This window comes from Dendropsophus ebraccatus, chromosome 3, assembly GCF_027789765.1.
Source record: "Dendropsophus ebraccatus isolate aDenEbr1 chromosome 3, aDenEbr1.pat, whole genome shotgun sequence".
Classification (NCBI taxonomy): domain Eukaryota; kingdom Metazoa; phylum Chordata; class Amphibia; order Anura; family Hylidae; genus Dendropsophus; species Dendropsophus ebraccatus.
Window position 1 is genome coordinate 35077501 of NC_091456.1, and position 21347 is coordinate 35098847.

The window sequence follows — 21347 nt, forward strand, 5'->3', positions numbered from 1 at the left end:
TCCAGCTTTTCCAGGCACCCGGAGTGGAGCGGCACAGACTTCCAAGGCAGCCGGCTAATAAGCAGATTGCTGATTCGCTTCGAACTGTAAATTCCCTCATCTCTAGTCCTACTCTTCCCTCTCTAATTTCTCTGTGTCAGTTCCTGGTTTTAGTAGGAATACTAACCAAATACTAGGTGTGAACCCAGCCTAAAGCTAAGTCCAGGTGAGCTCCACACCCCTTTCCCATGCAGCACACCAGTCTCCTTGCTTCCTCTTCCTGCTAGCTGACTACGTCTCTATAAGGGCCCTTTTACACAGAAAGATTATCTGCCAAAGATTTGAAGCCAAAACCAGAAACAGACTATAAACAGAGATCAGGTGATACAGGAAAGCCTGAGATTTCTCCTCTTTTCAAATCCATTCCTGGCTTTGGCTTCAAATCTTTGGCAGATAATCTGTCAGATAATCTTTCTGTGTAAAAGGGCCCTAAGTCATATATATCTATGCCTGTACCGTATATATCTATGCCTGTACCGTATATATCTATGTCTGTACCAGCACATAGCAGAACATTGGGGAAGGGACGGACTTCCCATCTCTCTTTTCTTACTCACAGCGCTGTGCACACTGCCACAACCAATATGGCCGACACGGAGCACAACGTAGAGCGCACGGTATAGGGGCGGTCCTAAAGAGGACCCCGAGAACGCCTGGTCCTCCGTCTCCCTGGAGACACGGCTGTCCTGCGCGCCTGCGTGCACTGTACACCTCTCGGTAGATAGTATAGTATGTAGAATACACGGACAGAGTCTATTGCCGCCCTCTGTAGCATACAAGGGATGTGTCTGCGGTGGATGTGTGTTTAGTCCTGGTGTCTGGCAGCATTGCTATAGACAGGAGTCGCCAGGGACACCTGCCCGCCCAACAACGTTGTGAATTCGCAGCAAAGAGCACGATGGCGGCTGCTGAGCACGGACAGAAGGAGAGGGAGACCCCGGGGCTCGGTGCTGAGGAGGGGGGAGAGGAGGAGATGGAGTCCGAGGAAGAGGAGCGCGGGGAGGGCTCGTCTGAGGGAACAGGACAGTCCTCGTCAGATGAGGAGGACGAGAAGGAGAATGAAGCAGAAATCCAGAGGCTGGAGGAGCAGGTGATGGCTGGGGACTGGGGGGTCCTGCATACTGAGGGAGGGGTGTCCCTGCCCTGTGCCAGGGGGTAGGAGCTGCATGTGGGCACACAGGAAGTGTAGTGTGGTGATCCAGAGGAAGAACCTATATACTGTCTATATACTATCTATCTCACTACACTGTATACAGTGTGCAGGCAGTAAGAGGGGCTGCTGTCCATAGTAACATCCCCTGGCACTGCTCTCTGTATAGCTGGTATATAGGGCAGTATACGTAGTATATAGGACAGTATATAGGGCAGCTGCTCCATAGTGACTTCCCTCCTGGCACTGCTCTCTGTATAGCTGGTATATAGGGCAGCTGCTCCATAGTGACTTCCCTCCTGGCACTGCTCTCTGTATAGCTGGTATATAGGGCAGTATACGTAGTATATAGGACAGCTGGTCCATAGTAACTTCCCTCCTGGCACTGCTCTCTGTATAGCTGGTATATAGGGCAGTATACGTAGTATATAGGACAGCTGCTCCATAGTAACTTCCCTCCTGGCACTGCTCTCTGTATAGCTGGCATATAGGGCAGCTGCTCCATAGTAACTTCCCTCCTGGCACTGCTCTCTGTATAGCTGGTATATAGGGCAGTATATGTAGTATATAGGACAGTATATAGGGCATCTGCTCCATAGTGACTTCCCTCCTGGCACTGCTCTCTGTATAGCTGGTATATAGGGCAGCTGCTCCATAGTGACTTCCCTCCTGGCACTGCTCTCTGTATAGCTGGTATATAGGGCAGTTGCTCCATAGTGGCTTCTCTTCTGGCACACTCTGCCGAGTACAGGCACTAGTAATGTAAGGAAGACCCATCAGGGGCTGTGCAGAAGCTTCAGCACACCAGACATCCTGCTGTATAAGAACAGGTATACAGCTGTGATGAAAAACACTTCATCACTTGTTAATTAGTAAGGATACAACTGCACGGACCCCCATCAGCTCAAAGAGCCAACAGCAGGGACCCCCATTAGGCCTAGGATAGAAGAGCCAACTGCAGGGACCCCAACCCGCCCAAGGAGAAACAAGCTGACTGCAGGCACCCCCATCAGCTCAGAGAGTGAAGAGTCAACTGAAGGGACCCCCACCAGCCCAAGGATAGAAGAGTCAACTGCAGGGACCCCCACCAGCCCAAGGATAGGAGATCCAACTGCTGGAACCCCCGGAAGTCCAAGGATAGAAGATCCAACTGCAGGGATCCCCACCAGCCCAAGGATAGAAGATCCAACTGCAGGGACCCCCACCAGCCCAAGGATAGAAGAGCCAACTGCAGGGATCCCCACCAGCCCAAGGATAGAAGATCCAACTGCTGGAACCCCCACCAGCCCAAGGATAGAAGGTCCAACTGCAGGGTCCCCCACCAGCCCAAGGATATAATAGCACACTGCGGGGACCCCCACCAGCCCAAGGATAGAAGGTTCAACTGCAGGGTCCCCCACCAGCCCAAGGATAGAATAGCACACTGCGGGGACCCCCACCAGCCCAAGGATAGAAGAGCCAACTGCAGGGACCCCCACCAGCCCAAGGATAGAAGAGCCAACTGCAGGGACCCCCATCAGGCCTAGGATAGAATATCCAACTGCAGGGACCCCCACCAGCCCAAGGATAGAAAATCCAACTGCAGGTTTTTTTTTAAAATCAGTCCCTATATACTGATCAATGCTATGCAATTGCATAGCATTGATCAGTATTATTGGGGCTCTGCAGATAGTCTGCCTGAGGGCAGACTTTATGAGAAGAACGCTGATCCGCCTGTCAGGGAAAGTGACCGGGACCCCTGCAGCCAGTGGCAGGTAGTTATTGTGTCACTGATGCCCTTAAATGCTACAATTGCTATAGATTGCAGCATTTAAGGGGTTAATGGCGGGCAGCTGCATGATTACAGATAGGAAAAGATAGTATTGAAGAGTTAATAGGCCTTTCTGTCTAATCTTTGTGTCCTCTTATAGATGTCCGTATAAGATTATAGGTGAAATCTAGCTTTTAGTGTCAGTGTAGCAGCTGTTAGGGTCATGAAACTTTTTCAGTCAGGAACAATGTATAACCCTACACCAGCAAATAACGAACATAAGTGCAAAGATTGTACATGTGATGTAGATAAAGAGAGTTCACTGTATATCCATTAAAAAAACATGATGTGGGTAATGTTGGTTCAAACAGTACAAACAGTAGTTAAAGGGTTACTGTCATTTCAATGAAATTTTTATATGTTGCACAGACATGTCAAAAGTTTACATCGGTTGGGTGCAAAAACGCCCTGCAATCGTTAGAAATAACTGGGAGAAGCGATCGGCTGTGTGCTTCACTCCGTGGCTCAGTACTCACTCTGACTGCAGGAGACATTCTTCATTATTATTCTATGGAGTCTGTCAGCTTGAGCACTTCTGTTATGTGCTTTTCCCGACTGTATCTAATGATTGGAAAAGGGTTTGTGCAACGTGTCAGACCTTTATCTGAATGACCGTATGTCCCGTGTACTGATTTCATATTATCCTTCAGTGTTGCAGCGTTTCTTCATATTGACATTCATCTAATGTTTCTTCCTTTTCAGCTCTCTATAAATGCCTTTGACTACAACTGCCATGTGGATCTCATCAAACTCTTGAGGCAAGAAGGAGAGCTGGATAGACTAAGACGTGCTCGCCAAAAGATGAGCGAACTTTTCCCGTTGACTGAAGGTACATGTCATGTCTGAAATAGAAATACATTGGTTTCAGCAGTTTAAAGCCACTGCCGATTACAAATACTTTTGACTCTTAGCCAAGCGCTTATCCCGGTTGGTTGGTTTTGGGCAGGTTGGTACCCAAGGGTCATTGATGCTTCTTGGTGGTTAGCGCATCGCTTTGTGTAGTAGGAGGTGCGTGGTTGGTGGTCGATAAAACAGTATATAGAAATTTATATTTACATGTCTACACTCCCCTGTGTCGTCTTGGCTTCTCCCTGCTCACCACAGCTGCCGCTGAAGCTTCTGAGGCTGTCTCTGATGTGACATCCTGAGAAGCCAGGAGGACATTGGGGAGTGCAGACAGGTAAGTATTACTTTATTAATCCTTGTATATACGCAGCAAGGGCTGCATGGACATCACTGATGATAGATATATTTAGATAGATAGAACAAGAAAAGAAAGTCCTGCAGCACTCCTCAAATGTATAATGCATATGGGTGCCAGGCGGTCAGCACAAGGGACCAACAGTGCTTGGAGTATATAAAAGTAGAAAACCGCAGCACTCCGAGTAAAGCCAAAAAAATACGGTGTTTATTCCACCTAAAACTTGCAACGTTTCGCTCCCTCACTGAGAGCTTTTTCAAGCTTGAAAACACTGCTTGAAAAAGCTCTTAGTGAGGGAGCAAAATGTTGCAAGTTTTGGGTGCAATAAACACCGTATTTTTTTTACTTTACTCGTAGTGCTGCGGTTTCCTAATATTATTTTTATATATATATATATATATATATATATATATATATATATATATATATATATATATATATATATAATCTCTCTCTCTCTCTCTCTATATCTATATCTATATCTATATCTATATCTATATCTATATCTATATATATATATAATAATAGACTCAGTAAGCGAGATCATTTGCTTGCCGTGTGCCTGGCTTCTCTGACCCCAAGTGCTCACCTGTTACTGCTCTGGGAGCCACATCCATGAACACGTTCCTTTGTAGCTGTTACAGTAAGATACACTAGAATAGGGGCTGCTTTTAGAGCGTATGGACGGGGTTCAGATACCCCCATAATACGAGAAAGTGGATATAGTTACAAATATTTTCTATAAACCAGTAAGCATTCTTATACTGATACCCTTATCACATTGTTCTTTGTTCTTTCCCCCACAGAGATATGGTTGGACTGGCTAAAGGATGAGATGAAAATTGCTGAAAGTGATTCCACCCGGGAAGCCGTTTATGAGCTGTTTGAGAAAGCTGTCAAAGATTATATCTGTAAGTGCAGCTACCTCTATACACCTCCATCCACTGTGCTGACTATGTCAAAGCTGGATATTATACCGATGTAAAGCAAGAATGAATGTTTTCACAGATTTATTTATTTATTTTTTAGGCCCAGAAATTTGGTTAGAGTATGCACAGTATTCAATAGGAGGGATGGGGGAAGAGGGTGGCATTGCCAAGGTTCGCGCTATCTTTGAGAGAGCGTTAACAGCTGTTGGACTTCATATGACCAAAGGATCAACCATTTGGGATGCCTACAGGGAATTTGAGAATGCAATACTAGGAACTATACAGGTAATCTTTCCCTAAACGTACAGAGTATCTAGTTCTGCTTTAGAGAGCGTTATGTACCTTATTAATGTTATGTTAAGTAAATTAAATTATGTCTTCTTTTACTTCTCGTGTATTAGCCTTTGCCTGGTACCATTCCTTCAGCAGAACAGCAGCAAATGCTAAATACCCAACTTGAGAGGATCCACATTCTTTTTAGACGCCAGCTAGGTGTACCCCTTCTAGGTAAGTTTTTTTTTTTTTTGTTGGAATACCTAATATTAAAGGGATTATCCAGCGTTAGAAAAACATGGCCACTTTCTTTTAGGGACAGCCTGACTCTTGTCTCCAGTTTGGGTGCAGGTTTTGGATTGAAGTGATTGGAACTTACTTGCAAACCACACCTAAACTGGAGACAAGGGTGGGGCTGTCTGTGGAAGAAAGTATCCATGTTTTTCTAATGCTGGATAACACCTTTAACCCAGTGCCTGGTAAAAGAAAGCTGTTCTGTGATTTTTTATTTTTTTTTACTATAGAGAGTTTACAGCAGTTTTTACTTTACACCCTGATAAATGTTGGCAAATTATGGGCACCTGAGGCGGCAAAGTGATATAAAAAAATCTTATTTTTCTTTTTCTTAAAATGGTAATTATATTTTTCATTTTGTATATTTGTTATTAAATATAAATAATGTAAAGGGGTTTTCCTGATTTTAAATTTACTTGCCCCCTTGTCCACACAATATGGGACAAGTATGAGATCCTGAGGGGTCCAACCTAGGTGCCCCCAGAGGCTGATGGCTGTAGAGAATGAGTAGAGCTGCGGGTCACGCACCGACCTGTGTCTCCCTTCTTAACAAAGGAGCTGGGTGCCCATCTAGAGATCTCTGGGGGACACGGAGGTAGGACCCCTCAGCAATTTTATACTTGTCCCCTATCCTGCGGCAAACCCCTTTAAAGGGGTACTCCGGGCCAGGTGTATAATCCGTTTACGGCTTGGGAGGGTGTGGAAATAGAAGGCTCCGGTCACTTACCTCCCCGGTTCCAGCGCTGGCTCCCAGATTGCACCGCCCTGTTCTCCTGTCCCGTGGCCGCTTCCTGGTCAGAGCTGCAGCTTGAGACGTGACTGATTATACACCTGGCCCGGAGTACCCCTTTAAGTCAGGAAACCTGAAGCCAACTGTATAAAATCATTAGATAAGCAAATTCCTAAAAGGTGTTATCCTGCATTAGAAAATTTTTTATATAATGTAATTGTATCCTATCACTATTACTGTACCTCCTTCTCTGCCTCTCAGATCTTACTGTTGTCTGATGTTTTTTATTAATATTTATTTGGTGTGTGTTGGAAGAGGGGTAGTCTTATAAGGCGAGTATATCCCAAACTGGAAAAGTTGGGAGTCATCTTATACATCCAGCCATCTTATATGCTGGAAAATACGGTATTGTAGATATTAATAAAATGGGCATTTACTCTTTCCAAAAGTGCACACTCAATAGTAACAAATAGTAACTATCAGTAACAGTATAAAGTGCTTACAATCTGGGTTATACTTTATGCTCGGTAGATATGGCATCGACCTATGCAGAGTATGAAGAATGGTCAGAAGAACCCATTTCAGAAACTGTCAATCAGAACTATAAGAAGGCAGTACAACAAATGGAGAAGTACAAGCCGTATGAGGAGGCACTGGTGAGCGCTTTATAACATATCACAGGAGAATAATAATAGTTTGCAGTCGGTAGTACTGCACACCACTTTTAATATCAGGATTTCTTTTGTGTTATATGTTCCAGGCCTGAAAGTGTATCACAAAAAAAACTTTTGATATGTCAAAAGTTTTTATCAGTCAGGGTCCAAAGTGTTCAGACCTCTACTAGTCAGAGTGACAAGTGGGGAGCGGTGTGCACCACTTCTAACTCTCTTTCCTTATCAGTCAGGGTCTGAACACCCATGGAGACCCACCAAGAGTTTTACTTTATTGTGACCGTGCTATAACTTTCTGCGTTCTATATCCATTAGCTGGCTGCCGAAACACCGAAGCTCGCAGAATATCAGTCCTACATTAACTTTGAAGTTAAAGAAGGAGACCCTGCCCGTATCCAGCTTATTTTCGAGCGTGCCTTAGCTGACAACTGCTTGGTGCCGGATCTTTGGGCCAGATATACAAAGTATCTTGTGAGTACCTGATTGCAAAGGCAGTGGCTGTTATGGATGATTTGATTAGTGTAATATTGGTTTCATAGTTGAACTTAAATTAACTGAATAACACTTTGTTGAAAACTGTTTTCCCTTAGGACCGGCAGCTGAAAATGAAGGAGCTTGTGCTTGGTGCACATGATCGAGCTGTCAGAAATTGCCCATGGACAGTAGGCTTGTGGAAGAGTTATATTCTTGCCTTAGAGCGACATTGTGTTGACCACAGCACCATAACTGGTAAGTCTGAACTGTGTTTGCACTAAAGCAGCAAGTGGGGGCAGAGCTGCAGCATTAAAGTGAATGCAGAAAAGGCTTCTCTGTATTAGGGAGTAATTTGGCCCCTCGGTGCCATGTGCCTTACTCTTCTGGCTGATGGCACAGAGAGTGTATAAGGTCGGCTCTGAAGCTGGACACTATTAACAGTAGGTGCCTGTTGTTCTATTACAGCTGACTCTCTGCTGCAGCAACAGGGATCAAAGCTGATCCAGGGAATTTAACCCTTGGTGCCACAGTTAGAAGTGACTGTAGAGTCTAATAAATTGGAGAGATCAGTCACCCAGTCTTCCTCTCCTCTCCTTATAACTGCTTTGCAGGATCGGGGTGATGATTGAATGACACTAATGGGTTGTTATGGGGGTCGAATGCCTAATAAAGGCCCCCCAGGTCTGCCATCAGAGTTCTTTTGTTGGATAACACTGACTGGCACAACAGAAGTATTTCAGTTTATTATGCAAGTAATCGTATTTTGGGCCCAAAAATGAAAAATAAAATCATACAGATATAACTGGTATTGCCACATCTGTAACAATCCAAATATGACATAATGTTATCCTGCAAGGTGTACTGTCAGATTCCTGAAAATGAAGGAGCCACAATGTTAAACCAGTGCTTCAGCCAAGTAATAAGGTGTCTCCCAATAAGATGGGACTAACTAACACCAGAACATGGTCTGTTATTTATTATATAGACGCATAGGGAACCAGTCATGTTTATTGCCGATATCTCTTCTGTTCAGTGTAATGTATTCTCCCTACCTTGATGGGTGTTTAGGTCTCGTACATAGACTGTTTGGCAGGCTGTTTTAGTATTGCTCTGTTCTGTTTAATTTGTTACTAATGTTTTCTGTGTTTTTACATGTAGAAACATTTGAGAAGGCCCTAAATGCCGGATTCATTCAAGCCACAGACTATGTAGAGATTTGGCAGTCATATTTGGACTATCTCAGACGAAGAGTGGACTTCACAAAAGGTAACGAAGTGTTTGATCTGTTTCTTACAGCAGATGAGCCTCAACATGGAATTTCTTTTATATTTATTTTCTTCTGTCAACCATGGCCTATTCTATTCCTTATGGGTACTCTGTAATGCTCCTGTATGGTTGGAGGTTGATCTATGATACCTTGAATTTGCCAAGAAGTGCTCTGACTTTTGTGGATGTGTACGCTGTATGTTCTATGACTATAGATTAGAATTAAAATGGGAATGCATTGCATCTGTTATGTATCCATTAGGTTTTGAAAGGGCAACTATCTGCAGGAGAGACAAATCTAACCTGCCTATAGCTTCCGAATGGACACGTGGCGCTGAGGATGTAGGCATGTCTCTTGTCTTTATCCTCAGTACCGTTCCTGCGCTTTTAGTTGTGCCAAGTAAGCCATTAGGAGCACTAAGGGCTTGGCTACCGCCCCTACGTACCTTCATCCCCCGTGCCCTGTGCTCACTAGGGAACTATCAGCATGTTAGATTCGTCTAACCAATGTAGGTTATTTTAAAGAACTAAGTGAGTTTTGTAGTTTGTAAGTTGTATACATCTTGTTATCTGATGACTTTACTTTTCAGATTCCAGTAAAGAACACGAAGAGCTTAGAGCTGCATTTGTCCGTGCACTAGACTACCTGAAGCAGGAAGTGGAAGAACGTAAGGATTTGTTGTACTGTTTGGTGCTAGCTTCTTGTAATAATTGGGATTTTTGTCCAATTTACTACAGGATCATATTTTTTTACAATTTATAGAATGAACAGTCTATACATTAGATATCAACTTCTGTCCAGTTTTTTGCGCAATTCATTTGCTATATTAGTTTCCGTTCACATTACGAGAACCTTTTTTGGGGTTTCTACAGTAATTGATGAAGTGGCAGGCTGACTTAAAGGGGTTTTCTGGGCCAGATGTACTGATAAGCTTTACACATGATGGTAACGAATCGGCAGAATTTATCTCCCTTCATTGTGTAGTGGTGGCGAATAGGAGCTGAGCTGCAGTTACAGGTCGCCCCCGCTACACAATGAAGGGAGACAAACTCTGTTCACTGTGCCAAACAGCTGACGGCTCATCAGTATATTTTGCCAAGAAAAACCCCTTTAAATGACTAAAACCCAACAAGAACACATTTTGCATTTGGGGATGATAGTTTGGCTAAATCATACAGTAGTTCCATTAACATGGCCTCCATTAAATGGCAATGTACATGGAGCCAAGGGTAGTGATAAGGGGCTGCAAAAATATATACTTCTGTAATTCCCTTCCTCCACGATATATGATGACAAATGCTCAACACATCTTTTCTAAGTAATCTTAGGCTTCATATTCATATATAGTGTATAGTACTGCTTTCCTTCTACATAAGGTATATCACAACTGCCTGTTGTTAAATGTTCCTGTAATCTTTACAGGGTTTAGTGAAAGTGGAGATCCTTCTTGTAGCATAATGCAGAATTGGGCCAGAATAGAGGTAAGATTTTCCATAGCCATATGGTACTATCTATTGTAACCTTGCATCAGAGTGGTGGCTGGAGATGCAGTTTCTCTGCTGTCTCTGGCTGTGATTCCACATGCACAGGCATCTGTATCTATGCATTTAAAGGCTGCGTTCACACTACGTATATTTCATTCAGTATATGTATATTTCAGTCAGTATTGCAACCAAAACCAGGAGTGGATTAAAAACACAGAAAGGCTCTGTTCACGCAATGTTGTAATTGAGTGGATGGCCGCCATTTAATGGCAAATATTTGCTGTTATTTTAAAACAACGGCTGTTATATTGAAATAATGGCAGTTATTTACCGTTATATGGCGGCCATCCACTCAATTTCAACATTGTGTGAACAGATCCTTTCTGTGTTTTTAATCCACTCCTGGTTTTGGTTGCAATACTGACTGAAATATACGTAGTGTGAACGCAGCCAAAAGATGCAGTAAGGTATTAGGTGCCTACACAGTTGGAATCCCATCCAGAGACGATGGATGGATGGATGGATGATATATATACCTGACCACTGATTTCACATCAATTCCATTTGCTGTCAACTATTTTTCTCTTCAGCTTGTCTTTAGCTTACTCTTTATTCCTATACTCCTTGTATTACATGATGCAGAGCTGGTCCCCCATATTTACAGGAACCTTTGGTATGTTAGGCTTTTCCTAACCCAAGGGCATTGTAAACTGTAAATAGTTTTGCATTTAATTTCAGAATATTGTAAAATGCCTAGGCATATATTTTAGAATACCGTATTTTCCGGCGTTTAAGACGACCCCTGACTTTTAAGAAGATTGTCAGGGGTTCGCCTTATACGCAGGAAAATGTTAACCTCTGCTGCGGTCAGGCAGGGGTTAACTGCAGCTAAATTTGAAAAAACCCAAACATTTAACTCACCTGGGGCCCGTTGCCGGCATCTGCGCACCTCCCCTACCGTTCCCGGCACAGGCAGTGTGACATACACTACCAGAGACGGAGATCGCCGAACCTCTCCCGGGCAGCCGAGCGTCTCATCGGAGAACACTACCTCCGTCTCCGGCGCAGGTAGTGTACGTCACACTGCCTGGGCCAGGAACAGGTCTAGGTGAGTAAAATGTTTGTATTTTTTAGTCGCCCCATACTGTGGGGATGCAGCCATTTTTGAGCCCCCCCCACCTTATGGGGGGACCATACACGGCGTATAAAACGACCCCCGTCTTCTAAGAAGATTTTTTTCTAAGTCGTCTTACATGCCGGAAAATACGGTATATCCCTAAACTAAAGCCCAACGGGGTGACTGAGAGGAGCAAACGAGCCCTGACTGCCACTATTGCACGCAGTGGCAGCAAGCCGGTGAGTACAGGGGGGGCTGCCTGGGTGATTGCTAGATCTTCCAGGCAGCCCATAGCAGCGATTTGCTGCCGCCGCTCCTACTCCACAGAGCGGCGGCAGCATATCGTTGCTATATTAGTCATTTGTCTTTCAACATGTTGAAAGACAAACGGCTGCAACGATTAGCCGACATCGTTCATGTCGGCTGATCGTTGCCTTTTATTACACAAGGCGAAAAACGGCCTCGTTTAGTGCAATGGGGCCTTTAACAGTAGTGACGTGTCTTTCCTGCCCAGTCCAGTAGGACTTCAGTCAGGTGCCCCTTGTCCTAAATCATTTACTCAAACTGATCCCACCAAATGAAGGAACAATGTGGAATTACACTGAACGCTTAATGAACAATTTTCAAACACATGTAGAATTATAGCGAACGATTAACAATGATTTCGGTGTCAGCGCCAAACAAATGATTTCTCGTTGATTATTTGATGGTTGTCTGCATTTACACGAAACGATTATCGTATAAATTCCAACACTATGACGATTGTTGACTCCTTTTCCTTTCTTTTGACCACCATTCTGCACTTGTGATGCCAGATATACTCCCAGAACTTTATTATGTATTCCTTGCACATGTTTGAGAGGTTGCTTGTTGGTAGGAGACATCTCGGGAGGGTGGGGGGCTTTGTAAAACAGTTTTGCAAAAATAAAAAAATTAACTTTTTTTTTTTACTTTAATCCCAATCCCAGGCTCGGCATTGCAACAACATGCAGAAAGCTAGAGAGCTCTGGGATAGCATCATGACCAAAGGCAATTCCAAGTTTGCCAATATGTGGCTGGAGTATTACAACCTAGAAAGGTAAGAACTGTGTGAATGAACTAGTCTATGATTTTCTCCACCCAGTAATGTTTGAGCATCTAATATCCAAAACCGCCATTATACTTTGCAAAGAAAAGGAACTCTTGGCTATTCTAATTTGCAGTGTAGATGTGTGCTCCATCCTATAGATCTGGTAATACCTAGTATAGTCAATGGGGGGGGGGTATCAATGTTTTTACCAGAGAAAAAAGTCAAGTATTTGCACAGTGCTTTAAAATTGTTTGCAAAACACAGGAAAAGTAGTAAATTGATAAATCCCCCCAATTTACTTATTTGTTTCATCCTTTTCTACAGAGCTCATGGTGATACCCAGCACTGTAGGAAGGCCTTACATCGTGCTGTGCAGTGCACTGTGGATTATCCTGAGCATGTGTGCGATGTATTACTCACACTGGAGAGAACAGAAGGTGGGTAGCTTGGTAAATTAGAGATGTGATTTTATTTTTTTAGGATTTTTCTTTATATTCCACAATAACATTTTGATTATCTACTTTATTATTATTCTATCAGGGAGTTTGGAGGACTGGGATGCAGCTGTTCTAAAAACCGAAACAAGACTATCAAGAGTTAATGAACAGCGTGCAAAGGTACCAGTGATAACTGTAAATTAATTGTAAAACAGCAGTAATATAATAATGTTGTTGTTAGTGTTGAGTGGGCACTAAAATGCTTGAGTGCTCGACTCAAGTAATGAACCCCATTGAAATCAATAGGAGACTCGAGCATTTAACCAGGTGCCCCTTGCTCAGTAAAGCAGAGGGTGCCTGGTTTACATATTGCATTTTATCATTAAAATTGTTGTATATTTGTATATGTTACTGCAAGACTCATTAGAAATTCGGTGGTATGCTGTGAATTGATGGCATATAGACGGGGTTCTAATGTGTATTGTGGTAACATACAATTAGAATTTAAACAGTTTCGGAGCTCTCGGCATTATAATGAATGATGATGGTGGGAGCTCCAAAACTGTTTTAACATTAGCACTACTGCACTGACAGTAGTATTTAATATTTAAGCAGCATCCCGAGCACGCTCGCTCAACACTAATTGTTATATAGTCATAAAGTACAAGCAAAAATAAAAAATGTTAAAGGGGTTGGCCACTTTATAGTAAAACTGTTCAGTGTACAGTATTAGTAAGTGCACTCACTGCGCTTATTGACAGCAGCTCCCTGTGTACCTTTTATAGAGCTAAAATCAGACCCCCCCCCCCCCCCCTCCAGGCTGTGTCCTCCTCTGTGGTTAGTCTTTTCATAAGATAGCCGACACGGAGGAGCATGTGACCATGCCCCCCCCCCCCCAGTGTCAAACACTGAGCCTGTATATGCCTATGGAGGACACTAGGGGCAGGGCATGGTCACATGCTCCTCCATGTCGGCCATCTTATGGACAGACTCACCACAAAGCAGGACAGCACAGCCTGGAGGAGGTACACAGGAAGCTGCTGTCAGTATATACAATAAGTACACTCACATGTACAGACAAAACTATTTTACTATAAAGTGGCCAACCACTTTAATATATCTGCTTAGAGAAAATACTTCCTTCTTCACTTACAAGACTGGTCCCCCCCCCCCCCATCTACTAATCACTAAGGGAAATCTGTCTTTAGCAGTATGAACACAGGTTTTCAGCTTTACTGATATCTGGTTACACTGACCATAGAAGTCTAGAGAGAGTGAAAGAGGGAGCTGATGAGGTGCATGGAGAGACACAGACTTTGCAAGGGGGGCAGCATTTTGATGGGTTAAAGAAAAAACTTTCTACATACAGGGGTGAGATCCGCACCAAAAGAAACTTATGTAGCTTTCCCGCCTTGGCCCTCGGGGTGGTGTGGATAGCGCTGCGTCGCTGCCTGAATGCATGATGGATAAAATAGGTGATCTGTAGAGGGGGGTGGAGGAGGGTGGAAATAAAGGAATTAAGGAATATAAGATTAGATCATAGGTTGGGCGCCCTGCGGGATTAACCACACAGGAGGGCAATGTTATAAAATGTGTTGTAATTTAGATGGTTTGGGTTACCAGAGCAAAAATGTAATCCTTGGTTAGGAAGGAGAAGGTGGGGGAATTTTTTGTATTTGATGTAAAGAGGAAATTATTATATGGAATTATATATGGAAATAATAAAATCTTTAAAGTAAAAAAAAAAAACTTTCCCTGCATATTTATGAAAGATCTGCATGAAAATTTCTGACCCTTGGAAACACCCTAATGGGGTGTACTCTGTCGGAGTGCCTAGGGTTGAACCAGCTGTAACTATGGCCGTGAATCAACACTTACACTTTAATAACTTGTCATATTCTACCTTTGTTTTCAGGCAGCCGAGAAGCAAGCCTTTCTGGCTAGGCAGGAGGAGGAAAAAGCTGAGCAGAGGAAAAAAACTCGAGCTGAGAAGAAAGCAAAGAAGCCCAAAAAAGCCAAACCTGGGGATAAACGCAAAGCAGAAGATGAGGAAGATGATGACGAAGAGTGGGGTGAGGAAACGGGTGAGTTTTTCAAATTTCCTAAAATAAAATATTGGACACTTACTGCATATCTACAGTATGTAAGATATAAATGTCCAGAATAGAGGTCCCTCTACCTCCATCCAGCCTGGCTGTCAGTGAAGCTGGTCAGGACTCTCGCAGTCACACTGATACCCTTGACAACACAGTATAGCAATCGTGGCGTAGAGTGGGGCTTTAATGTGTGCAGCGCTGACATAAGGGAGACAGCTTGTAGAATGACGAACACGCTGGCGTCTGCCATTAGTCCCTTAAACGCCACCATTGCTATATTGCGTTGTCAAGGGTATCGGTGTGACTGCGGGAGTCCTGATTGGTTTCACTAACAGCCAGGCTGGATGGGGGTTGAGGGACCTCTATTCTAGACAAAGAAAGCAATTATAACCACTTCACGACAGCCATAGACCTATATACATTCCAATTGCACAGGGCATCAGCTGTTGGAACACGTATTGAGGCGTATGGCTCTCGTGAAGGGGTTATAATTGCTTTCTTAGGGTACGATTGCACTGAAGAAAACAGGCGGAAATTTTGAGCTGAGCCCCAGCCTGCCTCAGTGTAATATGTTAACATGTCAATTCTTTGAGCAATGAGCTGAGGTGCGCTCACGGCTCAGTCATTTGAATTGGAACTTTCCGGGGATGAAATTCTGTTTTGGTTTTGTGATGCTTGCTCAGGTGCACGCTTGTATGTACAGCCATCAAAGCTCTTCTTAAAAGCTGTGAACATCACACGACCAGGACAGATTTGCATCCTCTGCAGGGAAGGAATGATGGTTATGAAGCAATGGCAACAGGCAGAGATATAAAAATAAAAAACGCATAAACATCTGATGCAAAAAGTATATTGGCGGTATATATAGACAATAGCAGTATACATAAATCTGTGACCGTGTGTAGCTGATATACATAGATCTTATTTGTTCCCTGCAGCAGAACAACCCAGTAAGAAGCACAGAGGAGAGGAGCAGCCTGAAGACAATGAGGCAGAGGAGATGGATACCGCAATAGGCCTTTTTGGCAGGAGCACCACCTTCGCAGGCAAGGCTGAATCCAAACAGAAAGCTCCTGCTGCCACAAAGGAACAGCCCAGGATCCATCATAACCCTGACAAGGACAACATAACTGTATTTGTGAGCAACTTGCCCTTCAACTTGCCTGATCCAGAGAAACAACTTAGAAAAGTTTTCTCTAGCTGTGGGGAGATCTCTCAAGTCCGAGTTGTCTACACCAACAAGGGGACCTTCCGTGGATACTGCTATGTTGAATTTGCAGACGAGAAATGCGCTATTGATGCACTGAAAATGGACCGTCATGAAGTGAATGGCAGACCTATGTTTGTTTCTCCTTGTGTGGACAAGAACAAGAACCCAGATTTTAAGGTCAGTTTGTTAGAAAGTCTGAATTTTAATATGTAACGTGTAGGAGCGAGAAAATTTTTATGGGGTTGCCCATCTGTAGATTTTTTTTTTTTTTTTTTTTTAAAGGGCCCAGACTTGTTTAAAGATATCCTGTCAGGTCCCAGTGTCACACACTGGTCCCAGAACCTAACTGGTGAGAAGATAAGCATTCCAGTGCTCCTCACCTTTGTACAATGCCGCATAGAAAAGAAATGGCAACTCAGCCAGTCACTATCCAATGCAGGTTACCAGGATGGCCAGTTATTGCCTTAGGGCCCTATGAGGCCGATTCAGCAGATTATCGAACCATGTAATAAAAACATGTATAGTCCGACAGCTGATGACAAGGTAAAAATAATAACATTAATACTTTACTATTCTGCCCCATTGTCCTGCAGCCTTTCTCCTGTGTACACTGCTGACGCTTCTGTCCCCATCTCTTCAGAGACGGGCTGCTTAGCCAATCACTGGCTGCGGCACTATCTCATCTCAGCCAGTGATTAGCTGAGCAGCCTGTCACTGAAGAGATGGGGACAGAAGCGTCCGCAGTAATTAGGAAACACAATTAAATGCTGCAGGACAGCAGGAGAGAATAGGTAAATATAAACTTTTGTTTTTCACGTTTAAAGCAAGGACTGCACGGACATCGCTAATGATATAGATAGATATATTCATTCAGCCCTCGTGCACGATTGTGATTTATGTATGGGCTTGGTAAGCAAGTGCCCATCTAGAAGATCAGCGCTCGCTTACAGGAAAATGCTGGGCTGTGTAATACTGGCCTGAAGGGGTAGTTCACCAAAAAATTATCAGTTGCTGTATGTCTTGTGGCAAGTTGTGTATTCTTTCCAGTCTGGAGAGCAGGAAAGGTTTTCTATGGGGATTTGCTACTGCTCTGGGCAGTTCCTGACATGGACAGAGGTGGCAGCAGAGAGAACTGTGTCAGACAGGCGAGAATTCACCACTTCCTGCAGGAAGTTGAATACGTAGTGCTGACCTAGGGAGAGATTTATCAAACCTTGTGCAAAGGAACAGTGGAGAGGTTGCCCATCAGATTTTGCAGTATCTGTGGGTGCCATCATGCAGGAGAAGTAGTCATAAGATTGTGACCTGACCTTGAGTGATCAGACTGTGGAGATAGGAGGGTCAGGTGAAATACTAGAGAACTCAATCATATGGGTTTTGTACTGTTTCCACTGCTCCTTAATACCGATGTGACTTTCTTAGGTATTCAGGTACAGCACGGCTCTGGAGAAACATAAGCTGTTTGTTTCTGGGTTACCATTTTCTTGCACCAAAGAGGAACTGGAAGAAACCTTTAAAGAACATGGCACCATTAAGGAGATCCGCCTGGTAACCAATCGATCTGGGAAACCAAAGGTAGGCCTATTACTCTGGTGTGACTTGGAGATGTATTTGCAGGCACACCTTACAATACATGCACAACTGGCAGCACGGATAGAACGATTTGGCTGCACTAGAGCAGTATATAATTTTTATAAGCTCTGATGTGATTTTACTGAAAGGGGCATCTGGTAATTTTCTTTCTAGGGGTTTTCAAAGCAAAAATGATTGATGACCCATCCTTGGAATAGGACATCAGATGCTGATTGTTTAAGGATAGGCCATCAACCAATTTTGCCTGGAAAACTTGTGCTTCCATACAGACTGGAGTAGTTGTCACTGAATAACCGTTTTATACAACTAATATGAAGTTGAAAGAGTCTAAACAATTAGGAAAAACACCATGGGGGCTGTCTGACTGCAGGCTAAGTGAGTTCAGAGGTTCCTACTGCTGGAACTCCTTGTGATCTCGAGAACAGAGTCCTAGGTCTTCTATTAAAGTGGAGCAGTGGTTGTTCATTCTCAATGCTGCTTCATATATTGACTATGGAAGCTAGCTGAGATGATAGAGTAGTACACTCAGGAGTCTTGGGACCAGGGGCGTAACTACCACTGTAGCAGCCATAGCTACATAAAGGGGCTTGTCGCATCAGGGGGTCCGGTGACCGCTCCTAAGCTGTCATCATTTGCAGCATCAGGTAAGCCTCCCTATATCTGCAAATGTCCCCTTAACTTAAAGCATTCCTGATGATCGCTTGCAATTATGAAGGTATGACTACACTTGACGGCTTAGTAGTCAGTCGGGAAGAGGGGGGGGGGGATCAAAAATTTGCTATGGGGCCCAGCCATTTCTAGATCGCAAATATGGTTTCAGTAGTCGGACTTCCTGCGTTCATAGAATTGCAGGTATTTCCAGCTTAAAGTAAAATCACAGTATAATGGTTTATCTTACCCTTATTCCATAGATACCACTTTTATTACAAACCTACACTCCTGTTCCAAGATATTAGAATTCAAATGTAAATTAGGGGATAAAGCTCGTTCTATGCCAAGCTCAGTAACCAATCATGCTGTGTAGACACCGCCTTTGCCTTCACTTCACGCCGCCTTCTTCCTCCCTGAGTGTCTGCCTAAAATCCTGCACAATTGAAGCTCTAACACCCTCAGTGCAAGTGCAGGTGCTCAAGAGGAGGCAAAGAGGGTGTTTCTATAGCATGATTCGGCCTAAGCTATGCTGGGCTTTCCGAGTTCAAGGGAAGGTCCTGAGAAATCAAGCTGCTGGGCTGTACCTTGTATCATTCATGCAGCCATGAAAACTGACAGAATAGATATACATTTAACTGTGCTGTCAGTTTCCATATCACACAGCAGCAGTACATACTGTAATCCAGCATCCTCTTCTCCCACTGTCCTGTCCAGCCGCTGTCTTTAGACCCTGCCTCCTCTTGCTGTCAATCATTCTGGAGGTGGGGCCTGAAAACAACAGCTGGATGGGAGAGCCGGAGTAGCAGGATACTGGATCACAGCATCAGCACATCAGGTATATTAGCTGCTGTGTGACCTGCGAACTGACAGCACGGATATATACTTATAATGTCAGCTTGCCATTATCACAGGGGGATTTGTTGCTGGTGACGATAAATTTTCATAGCCGCTTAAAAGACACGAATAGCCGGTCGCGGCTGATCGTCGTCACTTTTACACAGGCTGATTATCGTCCGCAGGAGCGTTTCTTGCAATGCTCCTGACCGATAAAATAATTGGCCCATGTAAAAAGCCCTTTAAATAAGTCCGTCCTCATATGAACCCGATTGCTTGGCATTTGAATCCAGCAGCCTGGAGAAGATGAATACAGCCCTAGGGCAGACTGGAAATCATGGATAGACTCATAAGTGAACCTGAACTTTCTGTACGTTCGCTCATCTCTAACAATAACTTTAATTCTGTCTATAGTATTGCCCGAGTTTGCTGTATGATCACTTTGCAGTCCTCAGTCTCATGATCCTTTACCCCTTTTTAGGGACTTGCATATGTTGAATATGAAAACGAGGCCCAGGCTTCACAAGCTGTGATCAAATTGGATGGCTCAAAATTTAAGGAGCATACTATTAAGGTGGCGATTAGTAATCCTCCTATGAGAAAAACGCAAGAGAGTCAAGAAGCTGCTCGCTCTGCAATGATTCCTCGACAAGCCTATGGAGCGTAAGTATAGAACAAAGGCAGGGTTCCCGTCTGCATCTGCGGCATCCACCTGATGATCTGCTTAAGCCACCATTGATTTAAGGCACAGTGTGGATCATCTTGAGTAGGTAGACTCTCACGTCCTGTGTTCCCTCCAGACTTGGCGTAAAAGCAGGCAGTGGGCAGCAGATTGCAGAGGAGTGAGACACCAAGTAGCCTAGACTTTACAGCTGTTGTTCTATAGTAAGGAGTCATATATTAGGAATCGCATGGACCATCAAATGGAGGGAGGTTGTTTAAAAAAACAACAGTGACGATTTTAAAGAGACTATGTCAGTAGGTTTATGCTACCCTGTCTAAGGGTAGCATAAACTAGTGCCAGAGAAGCTGAACAGAATGACGTATCCCTTACATTATTTAGCGCAGCTGTTCTGGAGATCTCCTCCTGGATAATGAGGACTTTGAGCACCACACACTAGTCCTCTCCATTATGTGCATGTGCTCAGTAGTCCTGGATATTCATGAGCAACAGCTCCTTCTACCCACCGGCTGCTAATTTATTGTCTATATATACTGTGTATCTATAATGTGTATAGGCAGATAGCTGTCAATCAGCAGGTGGGAATAAAGCCCATTCTTCTTCATATCAGGAGAACAACTCAACAGAGCGATATAATTAATACACTGTTCTGTTTGCCATTTCTGACAGTAGTTTATGCTTATGTTATTTTAACCTAGTGACAGATTCCCTTTAACCCCTTAAGGACAGAGCCTGAAATGGCCTTAATGACAGAGACAAATTTTATGAATATGACCAGTGTCACTTTAGTCATTAATACCTTCGGGATGCTTTTACCTATCCGGCTGATTCTGAGATTGTTTTCTCGTGACATATTGTACTTTACATTTCTGGTAAATTGGAGTCGATACTCATAACAAATCTTTATGAAAAAAACCCAAATAATGTGAAAAAATGCATTTTTCCAACTTTGAAACTTTTTTGCGTATACAGAAAGTGGTTATACCACATAAATTATATATTAAATAGCATTAGCAACATGTCTACTTTATGTTGGCGGCATTTATTAAACTATTTTTCATTTTTTTTACACAATAGGGAGCTTAAAACATTAGCAGCAAATTTCCAAATTTTCAGTAAAATTTCAAAATCAGATATTTTTAGGGACCTGTTCAGGTTTAAAGTGTATTTGAGGGGCCTGTATGTTAGAAAGCCCCACAAAGCACCCCATTTCAGAAACTGCACCCCCCAAACTCTGCAAAAGCAGATCCAGAAAGTGTTTTAACCCTTTAGGGGAGTCACAGAAATAAAAGCTAAGTGTGTAAGGAATTAGAAAATTTTAATTTTCTGTGCAGAG

At 43.4% G+C, this 21347-nt stretch overlaps 1 protein-coding gene across 2 annotated transcripts in view; it reads left to right on the forward strand.

Moving 5' to 3' along the window:
- The first annotated feature begins 348 nt into the window (after positions 1–348).
- SART3 (spliceosome associated factor 3, U4/U6 recycling protein) overlaps positions 349–21347 on the forward strand; it is a 30063-nt gene continuing 9064 nt past the window's right edge. The window contains exons 1-18 of one of the 2 annotated variants that reach the window (XM_069961404.1): positions 349–1129; positions 3702–3828; positions 5007–5111; positions 5230–5414; positions 5531–5636; positions 6958–7082; positions 7413–7568; positions 7688–7826; positions 8730–8837; positions 9428–9505; positions 10261–10319; positions 12408–12517; positions 12833–12945; positions 13049–13125; positions 14861–15029; positions 15983–16428; positions 17674–17826; positions 19811–19992. In XM_069961404.1, coding sequence (XP_069817505.1) covers positions 938–1129; positions 3702–3828; positions 5007–5111; positions 5230–5414; positions 5531–5636; positions 6958–7082; positions 7413–7568; positions 7688–7826; positions 8730–8837; positions 9428–9505; positions 10261–10319; positions 12408–12517; positions 12833–12945; positions 13049–13125; positions 14861–15029; positions 15983–16428; positions 17674–17826; positions 19811–19992 — 2630 coding nt within the window. In that variant the 5' untranslated portion in view covers positions 349–937. Of the gene's footprint in view, positions 1130–3701; positions 3829–5006; positions 5112–5229; positions 5415–5530; positions 5637–6957; positions 7083–7412; positions 7569–7687; positions 7827–8729; positions 8838–9427; positions 9506–10260; positions 10320–12407; positions 12518–12832; positions 12946–13048; positions 13126–14860; positions 15030–15979; positions 16429–17673; positions 17827–19810; positions 19993–21347 lie in introns of both variants that reach the window. The other variant, XM_069961403.1, reaches the window with a different exon arrangement.